General features: G+C 52.1%; 1 protein-coding gene across 2 annotated transcripts in view; it reads right to left on the minus strand.

Moving 5' to 3' along the window:
• Nucleotides 1–24406, minus strand: part of LOC110526851 (vacuolar protein sorting-associated protein 13C) — a 253457-nt gene that overhangs the window by 142314 nt on the left and 86737 nt on the right. For both annotated transcript variants that reach the window (XM_036963884.1, XM_036963883.1), the window contains 10 exons: nt 24177–24304; nt 21626–21732; nt 20573–20813; nt 19935–20073; nt 17811–17911; nt 8184–8326; nt 4258–4450; nt 3418–3532; nt 2678–2814; nt 813–945 (listed from right to left, as the gene is read on the minus strand). In XM_036963884.1, coding sequence (XP_036819779.1) covers nt 813–945; nt 2678–2814; nt 3418–3532; nt 4258–4450; nt 8184–8326; nt 17811–17911; nt 19935–20073; nt 20573–20813; nt 21626–21732; nt 24177–24304 — 1437 coding nt within the window. The remainder of the gene's footprint in view (nt 1–812; nt 946–2677; nt 2815–3417; nt 3533–4257; nt 4451–8183; nt 8327–17810; nt 17912–19934; nt 20074–20572; nt 20814–21625; nt 21733–24176; nt 24305–24406) is intronic.

The raw sequence follows: 24406 nt of genomic DNA on the forward strand, positions 1-24406 counted from the left end.
CAGCTCTAGCAGCAGCCCTGTATCATCAGCTCTAGCAGCACCGCTGTATGATCAGCTCTAGCAGCAGCCCTGTATGACCAGCTCTAGCAGCAGCCCTGTATGATCAGCTCTAGCAGCAGCCCTGTATGATCAGCTCTAGCAGCAGCCCTGTATGATCAGCTCTAGCAGCACCGCTGTATGATCAGCTCTAGCAGCAGCCCTGTATGACCAGCTCTAGCAGCACCCCTGTATCATCAGCTCTAGCAGCAGCCCTGTATGACCAGCTCTAGCAGCAGCCTGTATCATCAGCTCTAGCAGCAGCCCTGTATGATCAGCTCTAGCAGCAGCCCTGTATGATCAGCTCTAGCAGCACCGCTGTATGATCAGCTCTAGCAGCAGCCCTGTATGACCAGCTCTAGCAGCACCCCTGTATCATCAGCTCTAGCAGCAGCCCTGTATGACCAGCTCTAGCAGCAGCCTGTATCATCAGCTCTAGCAGCAGCCCTGTATGATCAGCTCTAGCAGCAGCCCTGTATGACCAGCTCTAGCAGCAGCCCTGTATGATCAGCTCTAGCAGCAGCCCTGTATGATCAGCTCTAGCAGCAGCCCTGTATGATCAGCTGTAGCAGCACTTCTCTCTCTACACTCATGTTCCTCCCATCAATCAACTGTATTATTATTTCACAACAGGATTTAATTTTCCCTTCTCTCGGAGACAATTTTATTTATCGGCTTTTCATTTCTGGTATCGGCTACTACCGTCTAACGGAACCCCTGGTGTGTGTGTGTGTGTGTCTGTGTGTGTACGTATGTGTGTCTGTGTGTGTATGTACCTGACTTGCTGTAAAGGACCTGGACACTACGTAGCTCCAGTGAGTACTTCTCGTAGGCACGGTCCATAATCTCCTCCAGGGAACTGAAACTGGGTGATAAAGACTGGGGGTTCCCCTGGTCCACACTCACCAGCTACACACACACACACACACACACACACACACACACACACACACACCTTTAAAACTATGACACAATAAAACAATAGGGTGTCTTTGCTGTCAATATTCTAGAACCTGTCTGTTCTCACCTGTAGACTACCAGTCTGTTCTCACCTGTAGACTACCAGTCTGTTCTCACCTGTAGACTACCAGTCTGTTCTCACCTGTAGACTACCAGTCTGTTCTCACCTGTAGACTACCAGTCTGTTCTCACCTGTAGACTACCAGTCTGTTCTCACCTGTAGACTACCTGTCTGTTCTCACCTGTAGACTCCCCGTCTGTTCTCACCTGTAGACTACCAGTCTGTTCTCACCTGTAGACTACCCGTCTGTTCTCACCTGTAGACTACCCGTCTGTTCTCACCTGTAGACTACCCCGTCTGTTCTCACCTGTAGACTACCAGTCTGTTCTCACCAGTAGACTACCAGTCTGTTCTCACCTGTAGACCTGTAGACTACCAGTCTGTTCTCACCTGTAAACTACCCGTCTGTTCTCACCTGTAGACCTGTAGACTACCAGTCTGTTCTCACCTGTAGACTACCCGTCTGTTCTCACCTGTAGACCTGTAGACTACCAGTCTGTTCTCACCTGTAGACTACCCGTCTGTTCTCACCTGTAGACTACCCGTCTGTTCTCACCTGTAGACTACCCGTCTGTTCTCACCTGTAGACTACCAGTCTGTTCTCACCAGTAGACTACCAGTCTGTTCTCACCTGTAGACTACCAGTCTGTTCTCACCTGTAGACTATTAGTCTGTTCTCACCTGTAGACTACCCGTCTGTTCTCACCTGTAGACTACCTGTCTGTTCTCACCTGTAGACTACCAGTCTGTTCTCACCTGTAGACTACCAGTCTGTTCTCACCTGTAGACTACCAGTCTGTTCTCACCTGTAGACTACCAGTCTGTTCTCACCTGTAGACTACCAGTCTGTTCTCACCTGTAGACTACCTGTCTGTTCTCACCTGTAAACTACCCGTCTGTTCTCACCTGTAGACCTGTAGACTACCTGTCTGTTCTCACCTGTAGACCTGTAGACTACCTGTCTGTTCTCACCTGTAGACTACCAGTCTGTTCTCACCTGTAGACCTGTAGACTACCAGTCTGTTCTCACCTGTAGACTACCAGTCTGTTCTCACCTGTAGACTACCAGTCTGTTCTCACCTGTAGACTACCAGTCTGTTCTCACCTGTAAACTACCCGTCTGTTCTCACCTGTAGACCTGTAGACTACCTGTCTGTTCTCACCTGTAGACCTGTAGACTACCTGTCTGTTCTCACCTGTAGACCTGTAGACTACCTGTCTGTTCTCACCTGTAGACTACCAGTCTGTTCTCACCTGTAGACCTGTAGACTACCAGTCTGTTCTCACCTGTAGACTACCAGTCTGTTCTCACCTGTAGACTACCCGTCTGTTTTCACCTGTAGACTACCCGTCTGTTCTCACCTGTAGACTACCAGTCTGTTCTCACCTGTAGACTACCAGTCTGTTCTCACCTGTAGACTACCCGTCTGTTCTCACCTGTAGACCTGTAGACTACCTGTCTGTTCTCACCTGTAGACTACCAGTCTGTTCTCACCTGTAGACTACCAGTTTGTTCTCACCTGTAACTATCTGTCTGTTCTCACCTGTAGACTACCCCGTCTGTTCTCACCTGTAGACTACCAGTCTGTTCTCACCTGTAGACTACCAGTCTGTTCTCACCTGTAGACTACCAAAGTCTATGATCATCAGGTCAGACTTGGCGTGGTAGAAGCCAGACTTGGGCACCAGCAGGTATGAAGGCTTTAGGTCAATCTTCAGGTCCAGAATCTTCCGGGTCTCAATGATGTGAGACAGACCTGCACAGAGGACAAAATCATCCTCAATAGATGTTAGATAATGAAGAACCAGCCAGAGACAAACATCTACCTGGCAGGGTGTGTTTGAGGATGCTTATGACGGTTGGATTAACATCTTATGTAGATGTTATAGAAGCTTTATGAATGCATATGTAAAGTGTTTCCTGTTTCCTGTTCCCACCAGTGGCTGTCATAAAGTGTTTCCTGTTTCCTGTACCCACCAGTGGCTGTCACAAAGTGTTTCCTGTCTCCTGTTTCCTGTACCCACCAGAGGCTGTCAAAGTATTTCCTGTTCCCACCAGTGGCTGTTATAAAGTGTTTCCTGTTTCCTGTACCCACCAGTTGCTGTCATAAAGTGTTTCCTGTTTCCTGTACCCACCAGTGGCTGTCATAAAGTGTTTCCTGTACCCACCAGTGGCTGTCATAAAGTGTTTCCTGTTTCCTGTACCCACCAGTGGCTGTTATAAAGTGTTTCCTGTACCCACCAGTTGCTGTCATAGTGTTTCCTGTTTCCTGTACCCACCAGTGGCTGTTATAAAGTGTTTCCTGTTTCCTGTTCCCACCAGTGGCTGTTATAAAGTGTTTCCTGTTTCCTGTACCCACCAGTGGCTGTCTTGTCCTTAATCTCCTCCAGCTTGGAGAGAGTAGCTGAAGTCAACACCTCCAGGTCCACTCCCTTCCCTGTCTTAAAGAACTCTGCCATGCTGTTCACTGTCAACTGACAGAGAGAGACACACACACACACACACACACTTATTTCCCTGTCTTAAAGAACTCTGCCATGCTGTTCACAGTCAACTGACACAGAGAAACACACACAAGACTTGACCTTAGTGACTTCCGTGACCCCACAAAGGGCAGGAGAGTAACGTACCGTGTGAATTTGAATACAGGCAGGAACTGTAAATAGACTACGTGCATGGAGAATAAACATGGTAATATGCAACATGAAATACTAGCAATAACAGACATTAATACATTGGAGAAGGAGGGATCTGCACTACTTGGTCAAAGACAGGACTTCGTAGGGCAGGTTATCGCCATTGATGACATCATTAATGAGGCTTAATCATATATGAGACAGACAGACAGAGACAGAGACAGAGAGGCAGACAGAGACAGAGAGGCAGACAGAGACGGGGAGACAGAGACGGGGAGACAGAGACGGGGAGACAGAGACGGGGAGACAGAGACGGGGAGACAGAGACGGGGAGACAGAGACGGGGAGAGTGAGACAGGGAGAGTGAGACAGGGAGAGTGAGACAGGGAGAGTGAGACAGGGAGAGAGAGACAGGGAGAGAGAGACAGGGAGATTCCACATAGTCAGGTTTAATTTCTGAGTCTCTGAGACAGAGGGAGGTCCTTTAGATGGGAGAGATGATAGCAGCAGATAGAAGTGTGACAGGGCAATAAGTGAGTGAGGGTGTGTAAACCCATACACACCGAGTCATAGATGATCTCTACAGGCTGGGAGTGGACTCTGAGCAGCTGCTCTGCAACGCTGTCCTCTGGGTTGACTTCAAACAGGATGGAGAGCAGAGAGGAGGTGGAGTCCCCTACTGACGCTATGAGAGAGGGGACAGCTCCCTGCTGTTCCAACCCTGTTACGTACCAGTGTTCTAACGCTGCCTCCACCCTGGGAGAGGAGAGACAGAGGGGAGGGAGAGGAGAGGGGAGGAGAGGGGAGGGGAGGGAGAGGAGAGAGGAGAGGATAGAGAAAGGAGAGAGAGTCAGAGGAGAGAGAGGAGAGGATAGTGAAAGGAGAGGAGAAGAAAGGATAGAGAGGGGAGAGGATAGAGAGGGGAGATGGGAGAAGAGAGAGAGGGGAGAAGAGAGAGAGAGGGGAGAGGAGAGGATAGAGAGAGGAAAGGATAGAGAGGAGAGGGGAGGGAGAAGATAGAGAAGTAGAGGAGAGGAGGAGGAGGAGAGGGGAGAGAAGGGAGATGGGAGGGAGAGGATAGAGAGAGGAGAGAGATGATAGAGAATGGAGAGGAGAAGAGAGGATAGAGAGGGGAGAGGATAGAGAGGGGAGATGGGAGAGGAGAGATCGAGGGGAGAGGAGAGGAGAGAGAGGAGAGAAGGGAGATGGGAGGGAGAGGAGAGGGGAGGGAGAGGATAGAGAGAGGAAAGGATAGAGAGGAGAGGGGAGGGAGAAGATAGAGAAGGAGAGGAGGAGGAGGAGATCAATAGTTAATCAACCGTTGTATTAAATGTTCCTTAATGTTTTCTCCTGTGTGTTCTTGCTTTGAACAAATGCATTTGTCGTCTTTACAATATGTCCAACACATGCTGAACAGTTTCCAAACCAGGCGGTGATGATGTCCTCGATGGTGCAGCTGTAGAACGTTTTGAGGATCTCAGGACCAATGCCAAATCTTTTCAGTCTCCTGAGGGGGAATAGGTTTTTGTCATGTCCTCTTCACGACTGTCTTGGTGTGTTTGGACCAGTTAGTTTGTTGGTGATGTGGACACCAAGGAACTTGAAGCTCTCAACCTGCTCCACTACAGCCCCGTCGATGAGAATGGGGGCGTGCTGGGTCCTCCTTTTCCTGTAGTTTGAGGGAGAGTTTGTTGTCCTGGCACCACACGGCCAGGTCTCTGACCTCCTACCTATAGGCTGTCTGATCAGGCCTACCACCGCCTTGTCGTCAGCAAATGATGTTTGAGTCGTGGGTGAACAGGGAGGGGACTAAGCACGCACCCCTGAGGGGCCCCCGTGTTGAAGGTCAGCATGGCGGATGTGTTGTTGCCTACCCTCACCACCTGGGGGCTGCCTGTCAGGAAGTCCAGGATCTAGTTAGAGGGAGGTATTTAATCCCGGGTTCTTTAGCTTAGTGATGAGCTTGGAGGGTACTAGGATGTTGAACGCTGAGCTGTAATCAATGAATAGCATTCTCACATAGGTGTTCCTTTTGTCCAGGTGGGAAAGGGCAGTGTGGAGTGCAATAGAGATTGCATCATCTGTGGATCTGTTGGGGCGGTATGCAAATTGGAGTGGGTCTAGGGTTTTCTGGGATAATGGTGTTGATGTGAGCCAAAAGAGATGACGTCATCTGTGGATCTGTTGGATCTGTTGGGGCGGTACGGGAATTGGAGTGGGGTCTAGGGTTTCTGGGATGATTGTGTTGATGTGAGCCATGACCAGCCTTTCAAAGCATTTCATGGTAACAGACGCGAGTGCTACTGGGCGGAAGTCATTTACACAGGTTACCTTGGCATTCTCGGGCACAGGGACTATGCTGGTTTGCTTGAAACATGTAGGTATTACAGATTACAGTCAGGGAGAGGTTGAAAATGTCAGTGAAGACACTTGCCATCTGGTGAACGCATGCTCTGAGTACACGTCATGGAAATCCGTCTGGCCATGCGGCCTTGTGAATGTTAACCTGTTTAAAAGGTCTTGCTCGCATCGGCTACGGAGAGCGTGATCACACAGTCGTTTCGAACAGCTGGTGCTCTCATTGCATGGTTCAGTGTTGCTTGTCTCAAAGTGAGCAAAGAACGCCTTTAGTTCGTCTTGAAGGCTCGCGTCACTGGGCAGCTTGCGGCTGGGTTTCCCTTTTTATTCTGTGATAGTTAGCAAGCCCTGCCACATCCGACGAGCGTCAGAGCCGGTGTATCAGGATTCGATCTTAGTCCTGTGTTGACGCTTTCCCTGTTTGATGGTTCATTGGACGGCGTAGCGGGATTTATTATAAGCGTCCGGATTAGTCGTCAGCTTTAGCCTTTAGTTCAGTACGGATGTCGCCTGTAATCCATGGCTTCTGGTTGGGATATGTACGAACGGTTACTGGAGACGACGTCGCCGATGCACTTAATAATTGGGTCCGGTGGTAAACTCCTCAATGCCATGGGATGAATCCCGGGAACATATTCCACTCTGTTCTGGCGAACAAAGTCCTGTAGTAATGGACCACTTCCGTATGGAGCGCCTCACTGTTACTTCCTGTTTGACTTTTTGCTTGTAAGCAAGAATCAGGAGGAACCAGGTTGTGATTAGAAAGGAAGAGGAAAGAGACCCACTTGATGGCCTGCGCCCCGGGTCTCTGGGAGACGGTGGTGCTGGGTTGTGATTAGGGACGGGTCTCTGGGAGACGGTGGTGCTGGGTTGTGATTAGGGACGGGTCTCTGGGACATGGTGGTGCTGGGTTGTGATTAGGGACGGGTCTCTGGGACACGGTGGTGCCGGGTTGTGATTAGGGACGGGTCTCTGGGACACGGTGGTGCTGGGTTGTGATTAGGGACGGGTCTCTGGGACACGGTGGTGCCGGGTTGTGATTAGGGACGGGTCTCTGGGACACGGTGGTGCCGGGTTGTGATTAGGGACGGGTCTCTGGGACACGGTGGTGCTGGGTTGTGATTAGGGACGGTGGTGCTGGGTTGTGATTAGGGACGGGTCTCTGGGAGACGGTGGTGCTGGGTTGTGATTAGGGACGGGTCTCTGGGAGACGGTGGTGCTGGGTTGTGATTAGGGACGGGTCTCTGGGAGACGGTGGTGCTGGGTTGTGATTAGGGACGGGTCTCTGGGAGACGGTGGTGCTGGGTTGTGATTAGGGACGGGTCTCTGGGAGACGGTGGTGCTGGGTTGTGATTAGGGACGGTGGTGCTGGGTTGTGATTAGGGACGGGTCTCTGGGAGACGGTGGTGCTGGGTTGTGAATAGGGACGGGTCTCTGGGAGACGGTGGTGCTGGGTTGTGAATAAGGACGGGTCTCTGGGAGACGGTGGTGCTGGGTTGTGATTAGGGACGGTGGTGCTGGGTTGTGATTAGGGACGGGTCTCTGGGAGACGGTGGTGCTGGGTTGTGATTAGGGACGGTGGTGCTGGGTTGTGATTAGGGACGGGTCTCTGGGAGACGGTGGTGCTGGGTTGTGATTAGGGACGGTGGTGCTGGGTTGTGATTAGGGACCGGTCTCTCGGAGACGGTGGTGTTGGGTTGTGATTAGGGACGGTGGTGCTGGGTTGTGATTAGGGATGGGTCTCTGGGAGACGGTGGTGCTGGGTTGTGATTAGGGACGGTGGTGCTGGGTTGTGATTAGGGACGGTGGTGCTGGGTTGTGATTAGGGACGGGTCTCTGGGAGACGGTGGTGCTGGGTTGTGATTAGGGACGGGTCTCTGGGAGACGGTGGTGCTGGGTTGTGATTAGGGACGGTGGTGCTGGGTTGTGATTAGGGACGGTGGTGCTGGGTTGTGATTAGGGACGGGTCTCTGGGAGACGGTGGTGCTGGGTTGTGATTAGGGACAGTGGTGCTGGGTTGTGATTAGGGACGGGTCTCTGGGAGACGGTGGTGCTGTGTTGTGATTAGGGACGGGTCTCTGGGAGACGGTGGTGCTGGGTCGTGATTAGAGAAAGAAAGAGAAAGACCCACTTGATGGCTTGAGCCCCGGGTCTCTGGGAGACGGTGGTGCTGAGGTCGATCATCTGGATCTTCAGGATCTCTGGGACGTTGGGCTCCTCCCTCACCGTGATGGACGTACGGAACAGCTTGAAGGTCACCACCACTGCCACGTACTGGAGAGCACAGAGAGGCATACAGGGGAATAAACAGACACACACACACACACACACACACACACACACACACACACACAGAGAGGCACACAGGGGTATAAACACACACACACACACAGAGAGGCACACAGGGGAATAAACACACACAGAGAGGCACACAGGGGAATAAACAGACACACACACAGAGAGGCATACAGGGGAATAAACAGACACAGAGAGGCATACAGGGGAATAAACACACACAGAGAGGCACACAGGGGAATAAACAGACACAGAGAGGCACACAGGGGAATAAACAGACACAGAGAGGCATACAGGGGAATAAACACACACAGAGAGGCACACAGGGGAATAAACAGACACAGAGAGGCATACAGGGGAATAAACAGACACAGTTTCCCAGGTAGCTGTCAGTACCAACGCCCGAGGACAGACACAGAGACATACCTGCTTGGGTAAGGCCAGGTTGTTTCTCAGGGAGCTGTCAGTACCAACGCCCGAGGACAGACACAGAGACATACCTGCTTGGGTAAGGCCAGGTTGTTCCTCAGAGAGCTGTCAGTACCAACGCCCGAGGACAGACACAGAGACATACCTGCTTGGGTAAGGCCAGGTTGTTCCTCAGAGAGCTGTCAGTACCAACGCCCGAGGACAGACACAGAGACATACCTGCTTGGGTAAGGCCAGGTTGTTTCTCAGGGAGCTGTCAGTACCAACACCCGAGGACAGACACAGAGACATACCTGCTTGGGTAAGGCCAGGTTGTTTCTCAGGGAGCTGTCAGTACCAACGCCCGAGGACAGACACAGAGACATACCTGCTTGGGTAAGGCCAGGTTGTTTCTCAGGGAGCTGTCAGTACCAACGCCCGAGGACAGACACAGAGACATACCTGCTTGGGTAAGGCCAGGTTGTTCCTCAGAGAGCTGTCAGTACCAACGCCCGAGGACAGACACTGAGACATACCTGCTTGGGTAAGGCCAGGTTGTTTCTCAGGGAGCTGTCAGTACCAACGCCCGAGGACAGACACAGAGACATACCTGCTTGGGTAAGGCCAGGTTGTTTCTCAGGGAGCTGTCAGTACCAACGCCCGAGGACAGACACAGAGACATACCTGCTTGGGTAAGGCCAGGTTGTTTCTCAGGGAGCTGTCAGTACCAACGCCCGAGGACAGACACAGAGACATACCTGCTTGGGTAAGGCCAGGTTGTTTCCCAGGGAGCTGTCAGTACCAACGCCCGAAGACAGAGACATACCTGCTTGGGTAAGGCCAGGTTGTTTCTCAGGGAGCTGTCAGTACCAACGCCCGAGGACAGACACAGAGACATACCTGCTTGGGTAAGGCCAGGTTGTTTCCCAGGGAGCTGTCAGTACCAACGCCCGAAGACAGAGGCATACCTGCTTGGGTAAGGCCAGGTTGTTTCTCAGGGAGCTGTCAGTACCAACGCCCGAGGACAGACACAGAGACATACCTGCTTGGGTAAGGCCAGGTTGTTTCTCAGGGAGCTGTCAGTACCAACGCCCGAGGACAGACACAGAGACATACCTGCTTGGGTAAGGCCAGGTTGTTTCTCAGGGAGCTGTCAGTACCAACGCCCGAGGACAGACACAGAGACATACCTGCTTGGGTAAGGCCAGGTTGTTTCTCAGGGAGCTGTCAGTACCAACGCCCGAGGACAGACACAGAGACATACCTGCTTGGGTAAGGCCAGGTTGTTTCTCAGGGAGCTGTCAGTACCAACGCCCGACAGACAGACACAGAGACATACCTGATTGGGTAAGGCCAGGTTGTTTCTCAGGGAGCTGTCAGTACCAACACCGAAGACAGACGACACAGAGACATACCTGCTTGGGTAAGGCCAGGTTGTTTCTCAGGGAGCTGTCAGTACCAACACCGAAGACAGACGACACAGAGACATACCTGCTTGGGTAAGGCCAGGTAGTTTCTCAGGGAGCTGTCAGTACCAACGCCCGAGGACAGACACAGAGACATACCTGCTTGGGTAAGGCCAGGTTGTTTCTCAGGGAGCTGTCAGTACCAACGCCCGAGGACAGACACAGAGACATACCTGCTTGGGTAAGGCCAGGTTGTTTCCCAGGGAGCTGTCAGTACCAACGCCCGAAGACAGAGACATACCTGCTTGGGTAAGGCCAGGTTGTTTCTCAGGGAGCTGTCAGTACCAACGCCCGAGGACAGACACAGAGACATACCTGCTTGGGTAAGGCCAGGTTGTTTCTCAGGGAGCTGTCAGTACCAACGCCCGAGGACAGACACAGAGACATACCTGCTTGGGTAAGGCCAGGTTGTTTCTCAGGGAGCTGTCAGTACCAACGCCCGAGGACAGACACAGAGACATACCTGCTTGGGTAAGGCCAGGTTGTTTCTCAGGGAGCTGTCAGTACCAACGCCCGAGGACAGACACAGAGACATACCTGCTTGGGTAAGGCCAGGTTGTTTCTCAGGGAGCTGTCAGTACCAACGCCCGAGGACAGACACAGAGACATACCTGCTTGGGTAAGGCCAGGTTGTTTCTCAGGGAGCTGTCAGTACCAACGCCCGACAGACAGACACAGAGACATACCTGATTGGGTAAGGCCAGGTTGTTTCTCAGGGAGCTGTCAGTACCAACACCGAAGACAGACGACACAGAGACATACCTGCTTGGGTAAGGCCAGGTTGTTTCCCAGGGAGCTGTCAGTACCAACGCCAGAGGACAGACACAGAGACATACCTGCTTGGGTAAGGCCAGGTTGTTTCTCAGGGAGCTGTCAGTACCAACGCCCGAGGACAGACACAGAGACATACCTGCTTGGGTAAGGCCAGGTTGTTTCCCAGAGAGCTGTCAGTACCAACACCGAAGACAGACGACACAGAGACATACCTGCTTGGGTAAGGCCAGGTTGTTTCCCAGGGAGCTGTCAGTACCAACACCGAAGACAGACGACACAGAGACATACCTGCTTGGGTAAGGCCAGGTTGTTTCTCAGGGAGCTGTCAGTACCAACACCGAAGACAGACGACACAGAGACATACCTGATTGGGTAAGGCCAGGTTGTTCCTCAGAGAGCTGTCAGTACCAACGCCCGAAGACAGACACAGAGACATACCTGCTTGGGTAAGGCCAGGTTGTTTCTCAGGGAGCTGTCAGTACCGACACAGAAGACAGACACAGAGACATACCTGCTTGGGTAAGGCCAGGTTGTTTCCCAGAGAGCTGTCAGTACCAACGCCCGAGGACAGACACAGAGACATACCTGATTGGGTAAGGCCAGGTTGTTTCCCAGGGAGCTGTCAGTACCAACGCCCGAGGACAGACACAGAGACATACCTGCTTGGGTAAGGCCAGGTTGTTTCCCAGAGAGCTGTCAGTACCAACGCCCGACAGACAGACACAGAGACATACCTGCTTGGGTAAGGCCAGGTTGTTTCTCAGGGAGCTGTCAGTACCAACGCCCGACAGACAGACACAGAGACATACCTGATTGGGTAAGGCCAGGTTGTTTCTCAGGGAGCTGTCAGTACCAACGCCCGAGGACAGACACAGAGACATACCTGCTTGGGTAAGGCCAGGTTGTTTCCCAGGGAGCTGTCAGTACCAACGCCCGAGGACAGACACAGAGACATACCTGCTTGGGTAAGGCCAGGTTGTTTCTCAGGGAGCTGTCAGTACCAACGCCCGACAGACAGACACAGAGACATACCTGATTGGGTAAGGCCAGGTTGTTTCTCAGGGAGCTGTCAGTACCAACGCCCGAGGACAGACACAGAGACATACCTGCTTGGGTAAGGCCAGGTTGTTTCCCAGGGAGCTGTCAGTACCAACACCGAAGACAGACGACACAGAGACATACCTGCTTGGGTAAGGCCAGGTTGTTCCTCAGAGAGCTGTCAGTACCAACACCGAAGACAGACGACACAGAGACATACCTGCTTGGGTAAGGCCAGGTTGTTTCTCAGGGAGCTGTCAGTACCAACGCCCGACAGACAGACACAGAGACATACCTGCTTGGGTAAGGCCAGGTTGTTTCCCAGGGAGCTGTCAGTACCAACGCCCGAGGACAGACACAGAGACATACCTGCTTGGGTAAGGCCAGGTTGTTTCTCAGGGAGCTGTCAGTACCAACGCCCGACAGACAGACACAGAGACATACCTGCTTGGGTAAGGCCAGGTTGTTTCTCAGGGAGCTGTCAGTACCAACGCCCGAGGACAGACACAGAGACATACCTGCTTGGGTAAGGCCAGGTTGTTTCTCAGGGAGCTGTCAGTACCAACGCCCGACAGACAGACACAGAGACATACCTGCTTGGGTAAGGCCAGGTTGTTTCTCAGGGAGCTGTCAGTACCAACGCTAGAGGACAGACACAGAGACATACCTGCTTGGGTAAGGCCAGGTTGTTTCTCAGGGAGCTGTCAGTACCAACGCTAGAGGACAGACACAGAGACATACCTGCTTGGGTAAGGCCAGGTTGTTTCTCAGGGAGCTGTCAGTACCAACGCCCGAGGACAGACACAGAGACATACCTGCTTGGGTAAGGCCAGGTTGTTCCTCAGAGAGCTGTCAGTACCAACGCCCGAGGACAGACACAGAGACATACCTGCTTGGGTAAGGCCAGGTTGTTTCTCAGGGAGCTGTCAGTACCAACGCCCGAGGACAGACACAGAGACATACCTGCTTGGGTAAGGCCAGGTTGTTTCTCAGGGAGCTGTCAGTACCAACGCCCGAGGACAGACACAGAGACATACCTGCTTGGGTAAGGCCAGGTTGTTTCTCAGGGAGCTGTCAGTACCAACGCCCGAGGACAGACACAGAGACATACCTGCTTGGGTAAGGCCAGGTTGTTCCTCAGAGAGCTGTCAGTACCAACGCCCGAGGACAGACACTGAGACATACCTGCTTGGGTAAGGCCAGGTTGTTTCTCAGGGAGCTGTCAGTACCAACGCCCGAGGACAGACACAGAGACATACCTGCTTGGGTAAGGCCAGGTTGTTTCTCAGGGAGCTGTCAGTACCAACGCCCGAGGACAGACACAGAGACATACCTGCTTGGGTAAGGCCAGGTTGTTTCTCAGGGAGCTGTCAGTACCAACGCCCGAGGACAGACACAGAGACATACCTGCTTGGGTAAGGCCAGGTTGTTTCCCAGGGAGCTGTCAGTACCAACGCCCGAAGACAGAGACATACCTGCTTGGGTAAGGCCAGGTTGTTTCTCAGGGAGCTGTCAGTACCAACGCCCGAGGACAGACACAGAGACATACCTGCTTGGGTAAGGCCAGGTTGTTTCCCAGGGAGCTGTCAGTACCAACGCCCGAAGACAGAGGCATACCTGCTTGGGTAAGGCCAGGTAGTTTCTCAGGGAGCTGTCAGTACCAACGCCCGAGGACAGACACAGAGACATACCTGCTTGGGTAAGGCCAGGTTGTTTCTCAGGGAGCTGTCAGTACCAACGCCCGAGGACAGACACAGAGACATACCTGCTTGGGTAAGGCCAGGTTGTTTCCCAGGGAGCTGTCAGTACCAACGCCCGAAGACAGAGACATACCTGCTTGGGTAAGGCCAGGTTGTTTCTCAGGGAGCTGTCAGTACCAACGCCCGAGGACAGACACAGAGACATACCTGCTTGGGTAAGGCCAGGTTGTTTCCCAGGGAGCTGTCAGTACCAACGCCCGAAGACAGAGGCATACCTGCTTGGGTAAGGCCAGGTAGTTTCTCAGGGAGCTGTCAGTACCAACGCCCGAGGACAGACACAGAGACATACCTGCTTGGGTAAGGCCAGGTTGTTTCTCAGGGAGCTGTCAGTACCAACGCCCGAGGACAGACACAGAGACATACCTGCTTGGGTAAGGCCAGGTTGTTTCCCAGGGAGCTGTCAGTACCAACGCCCGAAGACAGAGACATACCTGCTTGGGTAAGGCCAGGTTGTTTCTCAGGGAGCTGTCAGTACCAACGCCCGAGGACAGACACAGAGACATACCTGCTTGGGTAAGGCCAGGTTGTTTCTCAGGGAGCTGTCAGTACCAACGCCCGAGGACAGACACAGAGACATACCTGCTTGGGTAAGGCCAGGTTGTTTCTCAGGGAGCTGTCAGTACCAACGCCCGAGGACAGACACAGAGACATACCTGCTTGGGTAAGGCCAGGTTGTTTCTCAGGGAGCTGTCAGTACCAACGCCCGAGGACAGACACAGAGACATACCTGCTTGGGTAAGGCCAGGTTGTTTCTCAGGGAGCTGTCAGTACCAACACCGAAGACAGACGACACAGAGACATACCTGCTTGGGTAAGGCCAGGTTGTTTCCCAGGGAGCTGTCAGTACCAACGCCAGAGGACAGACACAGAGACATACCTGCTTGGGTAAGGCCAGGTTGTTTCTCAGGGAGCTGTCAGTACCAACGCCCGAGGACAGACACAGAGACATACCTGCTTGGGTAAGGCCAGGTTGTTTCCCAGAGAGCTGTCAGTACCAACACCGAAGACAGACGACACAGAGACATACCTGCTTGGGTAAGGCCAGGTTGTTTCCCAGGGAGCTGTCAGTACCAACACCGAAGACAGACGACACAGAGACATACCTGCTTGGGTAAGGCCAGGTTGTTTCTCAGGGAGCTGTCAGTACCAACACCGAAGACAGACGACACAGAGACATACCTGCTTGGGTAAGGCCAGGTTGTTTCTCAGGGAGCTGTCAGTACCAACGCCCGACAGACAGACACAGAGACATACCTGATTGGGTAAGGCCAGGTTGTTTCTCAGGGAGCTGTCAGTACCAACGCCCGAGGACAGACACAGAGACATACCTGCTTGGGTAAGGCCAGGTTGTTTCTCAGGGAGCTGTCAGTACCAACGCCCGACAGACAGACACAGAGACATACCTGCTTGGGTAAGGCCAGGTTGTTTCCCAGGGAGCTGTCAGTACCAACGCCCGAGGACAGACACAGAGACATACCTGCTTGGGTAAGGCCAGGTTGTTTCTCAGGGAGCTGTCAGTACCAACGCCCGACAGACAGACACAGAGACATACCTGCTTGGGTAAGGCCAGGTTGTTTCTCAGGGAGCTGTCAGTACCAACGCCCGAGGACAGACACAGAGACATACCTGCTTGGGTAAGGCCAGGTTGTTTCCCAGGGAGCTGTCAGTACCAACGCCCGAGGACAGACACAGAGACATACCTGCTTGGGTAAGGCCAGGTTGTTTCCCAGAGAGCTGTCAGTACCAACGCCCGACAGACAGACACAGAGACATACCTGCTTGGGTAAGGCCAGGTTGTTTCCCAGAGAGCTGTCAGTACCAACGCCCGACAGACAGACACAGAGACATACCTGCTTGGGTAAGGCCAGGTTGTTTCTCAGGGAGCTGTCAGTACCAACGCCCGACAGACAGACACAGAGACATACCTGATTGGGTAAGGCCAGGTTGTTTCTCAGGGAGCTGTCAGTACCAACGCCCGAGGACAGACACAGAGACATACCTGCTTGGGTAAGGCCAGGTTGTTTCCCAGGGAGCTGTCAGTACCAACGCCCGAGGACAGACACAGAGACATACCTAATTGGGTAAGGCCAGGTTGTTTCTCAGGGAGCTGTCAGTACCAACGCCCGACAGACAGACACAGAGACATACCTGATTGGGTAAGGCCAGGTTGTTTCTCAGGGAGCTGTCAGTACCAACGCCCGAGGACAGACACAGAGACATACCTGCTTGGGTAAGGCCAGGTTGTTTCTCAGGGAGCTGTCAGTACCAACGCCCGACAGACAGACACAGAGACATACCTGCTTGGGTAAGGCCAGGTTGTTTCCCAGGGAGCTGTCAGTACCAACGCCCGAGGACAGACACAGAGACATACCTGCTTGGGTAAGGCCAGGTTGTTTCTCAGGGAGCTGTCAGTACCAACGCCCGACAGACAGACACAGAGACATACCTGCTTGGGTAAGGCCAGGTTGTTTCTCAGGGAGCTGTCAGTACCAACGCCCGAGGACAGACACAGAGACATACCTGCTTGGGTAAGGCCAGGTTGTTTCTCAGGGAGCTGTCAGTACCAACGCCCGACAGACAGACACAGAGACATACCTGCTTGGGTAAGGCCAGGTTGTTTCTCAGGGAGCTGTCAGTACCAACGCTAGAGGACAGACACAGAGACATACCTGCTTGGGTAAGGCCAGGTTGTTTCTCAGGGAGCTGTCAGTACCAACGCCCGAGGACAGACACAGAGACATACCTGCTTGGGTAAGGCCAGGTTGTTTCTCAGGGAGCTGTCAGTACCAACGCCCGAGGACAGACACAGAGACATACCTGCTTGGGTAAGGCCAGGTTGTTTCTCAGAGAGCTGTCAGTACCAACGCCCGAGGACAGACACAGAGACATACCTGCTTGGGTAAGGCCAGGTTGTTTCTCAGGGAGCTGTCAGTACCAACGCTAGAGGACAGACACAGAGACATACCTGCTTGGGTAAGGCCAGGTTGTTTCTCAGGGAGCTGTCAGTACCAACGCCCGAGGACAGACACAGAGACATACCTGCTTGGGTAAGGCCAGGTTGTTTCTCAGGGAGCTGTCAGTACCAACGCTAGAGGACAGACACAGAGACATACCTGCTTGGGTAAGGCCAGGTTGTTTCTCAGGGAGCTGTCAGTACCAACGCTAGAGGACAGACACAGAGACATACCTGCTTGGGTAAGGCCAGGTTGTTTCTCAGAGAGCTGTCAGTACCAACACCGAAGACAGACGACACAGAGACATACCTGCTTGGGTAAGGCCAGGTTGTTTCCCAGGGAGCTGTCAGTACCAACACCGAAGACAGACGACACAGAGACATACCTGCTTGGGTAAGGCCAGGTTGTTTCTCAGGGAGCTGTCAGTACCAACACCGAAGACAGACGACACAGAGACATACCTGCTTGGGTAAGGCCAGGTTGTTTCCCAGGGAGCTGTCAGTACCAACGCCAGAGGACAGACACAGAGACATACCTGCTTGGGTAAGGCCAGGTTGTTTCTCAGGGAGCTGTCAGTACCAACGCCAGAGGACAGACACAGAGACATACCTGCTTGGGTAAGGCCAGGTTGTTTCTCAGGGAGCTGTCAGTACCAACGCCCGAGGACAGACAGAGAGACATACCTGCTTGGGTAAGGCCAGGTTGTTTCTCAGGGAGCTGTCAGTACCAACGCCGAAGACAGACGACACAGAGACATACCTGCTTGGGTAAGGCCAGGTTGTTTCTCAGGGAGCTGTCAGTACCAACACCGAAGACAGACGACACAGAGACATACCTGCTTGGGTAAGGCCAGGTTGTTCCTCAGGGAGCTGTCAGTACCAACACCGAAGACAGACGACACAGAGACATACCTGCTTGGGTAAGGCCACGTTGTTCCTCAGGGAGCTGTCAGTACCGACACAGAAGACAGACGACACAGAGACATACCTGCTTCGGTAAGGCCAGGTTGTTCCTCAGGGAGCTGTCAGTACCAACACCGAAGACAGACGACACAGAGACATACCTGCTTGGGTAAGGCCAGGTTGTGAGAACTACCACTGTATCCGATGGCCGTGTAGAGTTTAGCCTTCTCGTCAGCAGACATCAACTCTTCAATGCCTGTAGCTAAAAAAGGGGAGGGTTAAACATGAGGAACACCAATCAATGATGGTCAAACAAACAGAACACCAATCAATGTGTTCCCTGGTGTTCTCAAGGTTCCACGTGAGGACGATCAGGGACTGTATTCATCAAGAATCTCAGAGTAGGAGGGGCTGATCTAACATCAGTTTGACCTTTTACGTTATAATGAATAAGGCTATATGGACAAAGTGGACCTGATCTGAGATCAGAACTCCCAAGTCTAAAACACAACGAACCGTAGCCTTGTCTCTCATTGAGGACAGAGGATTGAGCATGCTGGTCGTTAGTCTCTTGAGGGTTAGCTGGTCGTTAGTTTGTCTCTCATTGAGGACAGAGGATTGAGAATGCTGGTCGTTAGTTTGTCTCTTGAGGGTTAGCTGGTCGTTAGTCTCTTGAGGGTTAGCTGGTCGTTAGTCTCGAGGGTTAGCTGGTCGTTAGTCTCGAGGGTTAGCTGGTCGTTAGTCTCGAGGGTTAGCTGGTCGTTAGTCTCTTGAGGGTTAGCTGGTCGTTAGTCTCTTGAGGGTTAGCTGGTCGTTAGTCTCTTGAGGGTTAGCTGATCGTTAGTCTCTTGAGGGTTAGCTGGTCGTTAGTCTCTTGAGGGTTAGCTGGTCGTTAGTCTCGAGGGTTAGCTGGTCGTTAGTCTCTTGAGGGTTAGCTGGTCGTTAGTCTCGAGGTTAGCTGGTCGTTAGTCTTGAGGTTAGCTGGTCGTTAGTCTCGAGGTTAGCTGGTCGTTAGTCTCGAGGTTAGCTGGTCGTTAGTCTCGAGGTTAGCTGGTCGTTAGTCTCGAGGTTAGCTGGTCGTTAGTCTCGAGGTCAGCTGGTCGTTAGTCTCGAGGTTAGCTGGTCGTTAGTCTCGAGGTTAGCTGGTCGTTAGTCTCGAGGTTAGCTGGTCGTTAGTCTCGAGGGTTAGCTGGTCGTTAGTCTCGAGGTTAGCTGGTCGTTAGTCTCTTGAGGGTTAGCTGGTCGTTAGTCTCTTGAGGGTTAGCTGGTCATTAGTTTGTTAGTATCTTGAGGGTTAGTTGGTCGTTAGTCTCGAGGGTTAGCTGGTCGTTAGTATCTTCAGGGTTAGCTGGTCATTAGTTTGTCTCGAGGGTTAGCTGGTCGTTAGTATCTTGAGGGTTAGTTGGTCATTAGTTTGTCAGTCTCTTGAGGGTTAGCTGGTTAGTCTCTTGAGGGTTAGCTGGTCGTTAGTCTCGAGGGTTAGCTGGTCGTTAGTCTCTTCAGGGTTAGCTGGTCATTAGTTTGTCAGTCTCTTGAGGGTTAGCTGGTTGTTAGTCTCGAGGGTTAGCTGGTTGTTAGTATCTTCAGGGTTAGCTGGTCATTAGTTTGTCAGTCTCTTGAGGGTTAGCTGGTCGTTAGTTTGTTAGTATCTTGAGGGTTAGCTGGTTGTTAGTTTGTTGTTCTCTTGAGGGCTAGCTGGTTGTTAGTCTCTTGAGGGCTAGCTGGTCGTTAGTCTCTTGAGGGCTAGCTGGTCGTTAGTTAGTTAATCTCTTGAGGGTTAGCTGGTTGTTAGTTTGTTAGTCTCTTGAGGGTTAGCTGGTTGTTAGTCTCGAGGGTTAGCTGGTTGTTAGTTTTAGTATCTTGAGGGTTAGCTGGTCGTTAGTTTGTTAGTCTCTTGAGGGTTAGCTGGTCGTTAATTTGCCTCGAGGGTTAGCTGGTCGTTAGTTTGTTAGTCTCTTGAGGGTTAGCTGGTCGTTAGTTTGTTAGTCTCTTAAGGGTTATCTGGTCGTTAGTTTGTCAGTCTCGAGGGTTAGCTGGTCGTTCGTTTGTTAGTGTCTTGAGGGCTAGCTGGTTGTTAGTCTCGAGGGTTAGCTGGTCGTTAGTCTCGAGGGTTAGCTGGTCGTTAGTTTGTTTGTCTCTTGAGGGTTAGCTTGTCGTTAGTTTGTTAGTCTCTTGAGACTAACAAGAGTGTCCTGTTCATTGGTTACCTGTTCCTGATTTTGTGTGTGTGTGTGTGTGTGTGTGCATGTGTGCATGTGTGTGTGTGGTAACTGAGGAGTTCTCACTCTCTTCCTCCTGGGTTTCCTGTTCCTGCTCTTTCTTCTTCCCTTCCTTCCTTCCAAAGAAGCTGCTGAAAAACCCTCCTCCCTGCTTCTGGCCGGCCACAGCCTTCTTAGCTACCACCTTCTGCCCTGACCGGATCACCTGGAGGAGGGAGGGGGAGAGAAACAAGAAGAGGGAGGGAGGGAGACAGACAGGAGGAGGGAGGGAGACAGACAGGAGAGAGACGGGAGGAGGGGAGAGACGGGAGGGGTTGAGAGACGGGAGGAGGGGAGAGACGGGAGGAGGGGAGAGACGGGAGGAGGGGAGAGACAGGAGGAGGGGAGAGACAGGAGGAGGGGAGAGACGGGAGGAGGGGAGAGACGGGAGGAGGGGAGAGACGGGAGGAGGGGAGAGACAGGAGGAGGGGAGAGACAGGAGGAGGGGAGAGACAGGAGGAGGGGAGAGACAGGAGGAGGGGAGAGACAGGAGGAGGGGAGAGACAGGAGGAGGGGAGAGACAGGAGGAGGGGAGAGACAGAGTTCAGAAACAGGTCCATGGGGAGAACCCTCCACAAAACCCCCCGTTGACCTGGTTTGTAAAAACCCCAGTAGTATACTGTAGATGCCTCCTGGTTACCGGCTACAACAGATATTATACAAACCTCCATCTGTGCTTGTTGCCGGGCCAACGTGATGTTGAAGACATCCAGGCTCTTCTCCAGGTCCTGTATCTGCTTCTCTTGGTCCTCTCGGAGTTTACCCTGTGTGGTCAGTAGTTTGGCCTTGTAGGCTGCCCTGTAGGTCTTCAGAGTGTGGCGGTGCTTCCTGATGTTGGACCACGACCACATCTGGTTGAAACGTCTGATATGAACGTCCAGGATGCTGTTCATACTGTACTTCCACCTGGAAACAGCGCCACACTACCGGTAAGGTGCTGAGATGGAGATCAGTGGGCATGGTTCCCAGTCTAATAAAACCTCAAGGCTAAGTTAAATAACATGGTGAAACTCCCAACACAACATTATCCCAACAACACGTCTGCAGGTATACTTCCGTCAATTAGGATTGAAGACAACAACAACAACAACAACAACAACAATCTGAAAAGTACAAATTGTTTTGACACCATCCTGATAAACAGATACCACGAACAACATTGACTAGTACTGCTCATTAGAATGTATGGAGTGGTGACTGGTTGGTTGGCTGACTGGCTGGTTGACTGGTTGGCTGACTGGTTGGCTGACTGGTTGGCTGACTGGTTGGCTGACTGGTTGGTTGACTGGTTGGTTGACTGGTTGGTTGACTGGTTGGCTGGCTAGCTGACTGGCTGGCTGACTGGTTGACTGACTGACTGACTGACTGACTGACTGGCTGACTGGCTGGTTGGCTGGCTGGTTGGTTGACTGGCTGGTTGACTGGCTGGCTGGTTGGCTGACTGGCTGGTTGACTGGCTGGCTGGCTGGTTGACTGGCTGGCTGGCTGGTTGACTGGCTGGCTGGTTGACTGGCTGGCTGGCTGGTTGGCTGGCTGGTTGGTTGACAGACTGGCTGGTTGGCTGACTGGCTGGTTGACTGGCTGGCTGGTTGACTGACTGGCTGGTTGACTGACTGGCTGGTTGACTGACTGGCTGGTTGACTGACTGGCTGGTTGACTGGCTGGCTGGTTGACTGGCTGGCTGGTTGACTGGTTGACTGGTTGACTGACTGACTTACCAGTGCTTGGCATTTGTGTGTACAGGTACATCAGGTCTGAACTTCCTGTAGGGTCCATTCTTCACCATACAGTCTATAGACTCTAGCAGGTCCACCATGGTTAGGTACTGAACAGGAAGAGACAAGATGATATCAGACTCTAGCAGGTCCACCATAGTTAGGAACTGAACAGGAAGAGACAAGATGATATCAGTCTCTAGACTCTAGCAGGTCCACCATGGTTAGGTACTGAACAGGAACTGAACAGGAAGAGACAAGATGATATCAGTCTCTAGACTCTAGCAGGTCCACCATGGTTAGGTACTGAACAGGAAGAGACAAGATGATATCAGACTCTAGCAGGTCCACCATGGTTAGGTACTGAACAGGAAGAGACAAGATGATATCAGTCTCTAGACTCTAGCAGGTCCACCATGGTTAGGTACTGAACAGGAAGACACAAGATGATATCAGTCTCTAGACTCTAGCAAGTCCACCATGGTTAGGTACTGAACAGGAAGACACAAGATGATATCAGTCTATAGACTCTAGCAGGTCCACCATGGTTAGGTACTGAACAGGAAGAGACAACATGATAGTCTATAGACTCTAGCAGGTCCACCATGGTTAGGTACTGAACAGGAAGAGACAAGATGATATCAGACTCTAGCAGGTCCACCATAGTTAGGTACTGAACAGGAAGAGACAACATGATAGTCTATAGACTCTAAACAGACGCCTCACAAGTCCTCAACTGACAGCTTCATTATATAGTACCCTCAAAACACCAGTCTCAACATCAACAGTGAAGAGGAGACTCCGGGATGCTGGCCTTCTACGCAGAGTTCCTCTGTCCAGTCTCATCGTCAACAGTGAAGAGGCGACTCCAGGATGCTGGCCTTCTAGGCCGAGTTCCTCTGTCCAGTCTCATCGTCAACAGTGAAGAGGTGACTCCGGGATGCTGGCCTTCTAGGCAGAGTTCCTCTGTCCAGTCTCATCGTCAACAGTGAAGAGGTGACTCCGGGATGCTGGCCTTCTAGGCAGAGTTCCTCTGTCCAGTCTCAACATCAACAGTGAAGAGGAGACTCCGGGATGCAGGCCTTCTAGGCAGAGTTCCTCTGTCCAGTCTCAACATCAACAGTGAAGAGGAGACTCCGGGATGCTGGCCTTCTAGGCAGAGTTCCTCTGTCCAGTCTCAACATCAACAGTGAAGAGGAGACTCCGGGATGCTGGCCTTCTAGGCAGAGTTCCTCTGTCCAGTCTCAACGTCAACAGTGAAGAGGCGACTCTGGGATGCTGGCCTTCTAGGCAGAGTTCCTCTGTCCAGTCTCAACGTCAACAGTGAAGAGGTGACTCCGGGATGCTGGCCTTCTAGGCAGAGTTCCTCTGTCCAGTCTCAACGTCAACAGTGAAGAGGCGACTCCGGGATGCTGGCCTTCTAGGCAGAGTTCCTCTGTCCAGTCTCAACGTCAACAGTGAAGAGGAGACTCCGGGATGCTGGCCTTCTAGGCAGAGTTCCTCTGTCCAGTGTCTATGTTATTTTGCCCATCTAATCTTTACTTTTTATCGGCCAGTCTGAGATATGGATTTTTTTCCAACTCTGCCTAGAAGGCAGGCATCCCGGAGTCACCTCTTCACTGTTGACGTTGAGACTGGACAGAGGAACTCTGCCTAGAAGGCCAGCATCCCAGAGTCGCCTCTTCACTGTTGACGTTGAGACTGGACAGAGGAACTCTGCCTAGAAGGCCAGCATCCCAGAGTCGCCTCTTCACTGTTGACGTTGAGACTGGACAGAGGAACTCTGCCTAGAAGGCCAGCATCCCAGAGTCGCCTCTTCACTGTTGACGTTGAGACTGGACAGAGGAACTCTGCCTAGAATGCCAGCATCCCAGAGTCGCCTCTTCACTGTTGACGTTGAGACTGGACAGAGGAACTCTGCCTAGAAGGCCAGCATCCCGGAGTCGCCTCTTCACTGTTGACGTTGAGACTGGTGTTTTGCGGGTACTATTTAATGAAGCTGCCAATTGAGAACTTGTGAGGCGTCTGTTTCTCAAACTAGACACTCTAATGTACTTGTCCTCTTGCTCAGTTGTGCACCGGGGCCTCCCAGTCTTTCTATTCTGGTTAGAGCCAGTTTGCTCTGTTCTGTGAAGGGAGTAGTACACAGCGTTGTATAAGATGCTCAGTCAGTCCATTCAACTAGGTTTTAGTAGGTTTTTAGTAGGTTTTAGTAGGACAAAACAAGCACATAGATGCTCTGATACAGATGCTCAGTCAGTCCATTCAACTAGGTTTTAGTAGGTTTTTAGTAGGTTTTAGTAGGACAAAACAAGCACATAGATGCTCTGATACAGATGCTCAGTCAGTCAATTCAACTAGGTTTTAGTAGGACCAAACAAGCACATTATCAACTACAGGAAGTAAAGCCTTCTTCAAGTCAGCAGAATCACCGCCAGGAAGGTTTGATCAGCTATGTTCTAAGTTGGCGTGTGTCTGTGTGTGTGTGTGTGTGTGTGTGAGTCTGGTCTGTGTGTCTGTGTGTGTGTGTGTGTGTGTGTGTGTGTGTGTGTACCTGTGGTCTGGTCATCTCTACTGCTACATTCTGAACCTCCAGATACAGGCTGGCTTTGGGAGACTTCAGCTCAATCTCAGCACTCGGGTTGATTACCATTTTAGCAGAGGCAAAGATGGGTTTGAAAACTGCATGGGGGGGAAGAGAGAAAGAAAGAGACAGAGAGAGAGAGAGAGAACATCCTATGAATTCTACTTTAATATGAGACCAGCATCTTGATGGATCATTCG

Source organism: Oncorhynchus mykiss, chromosome 26, assembly GCF_013265735.2.
Source record: "Oncorhynchus mykiss isolate Arlee chromosome 26, USDA_OmykA_1.1, whole genome shotgun sequence".
Classification (NCBI taxonomy): domain Eukaryota; kingdom Metazoa; phylum Chordata; class Actinopteri; order Salmoniformes; family Salmonidae; genus Oncorhynchus; species Oncorhynchus mykiss.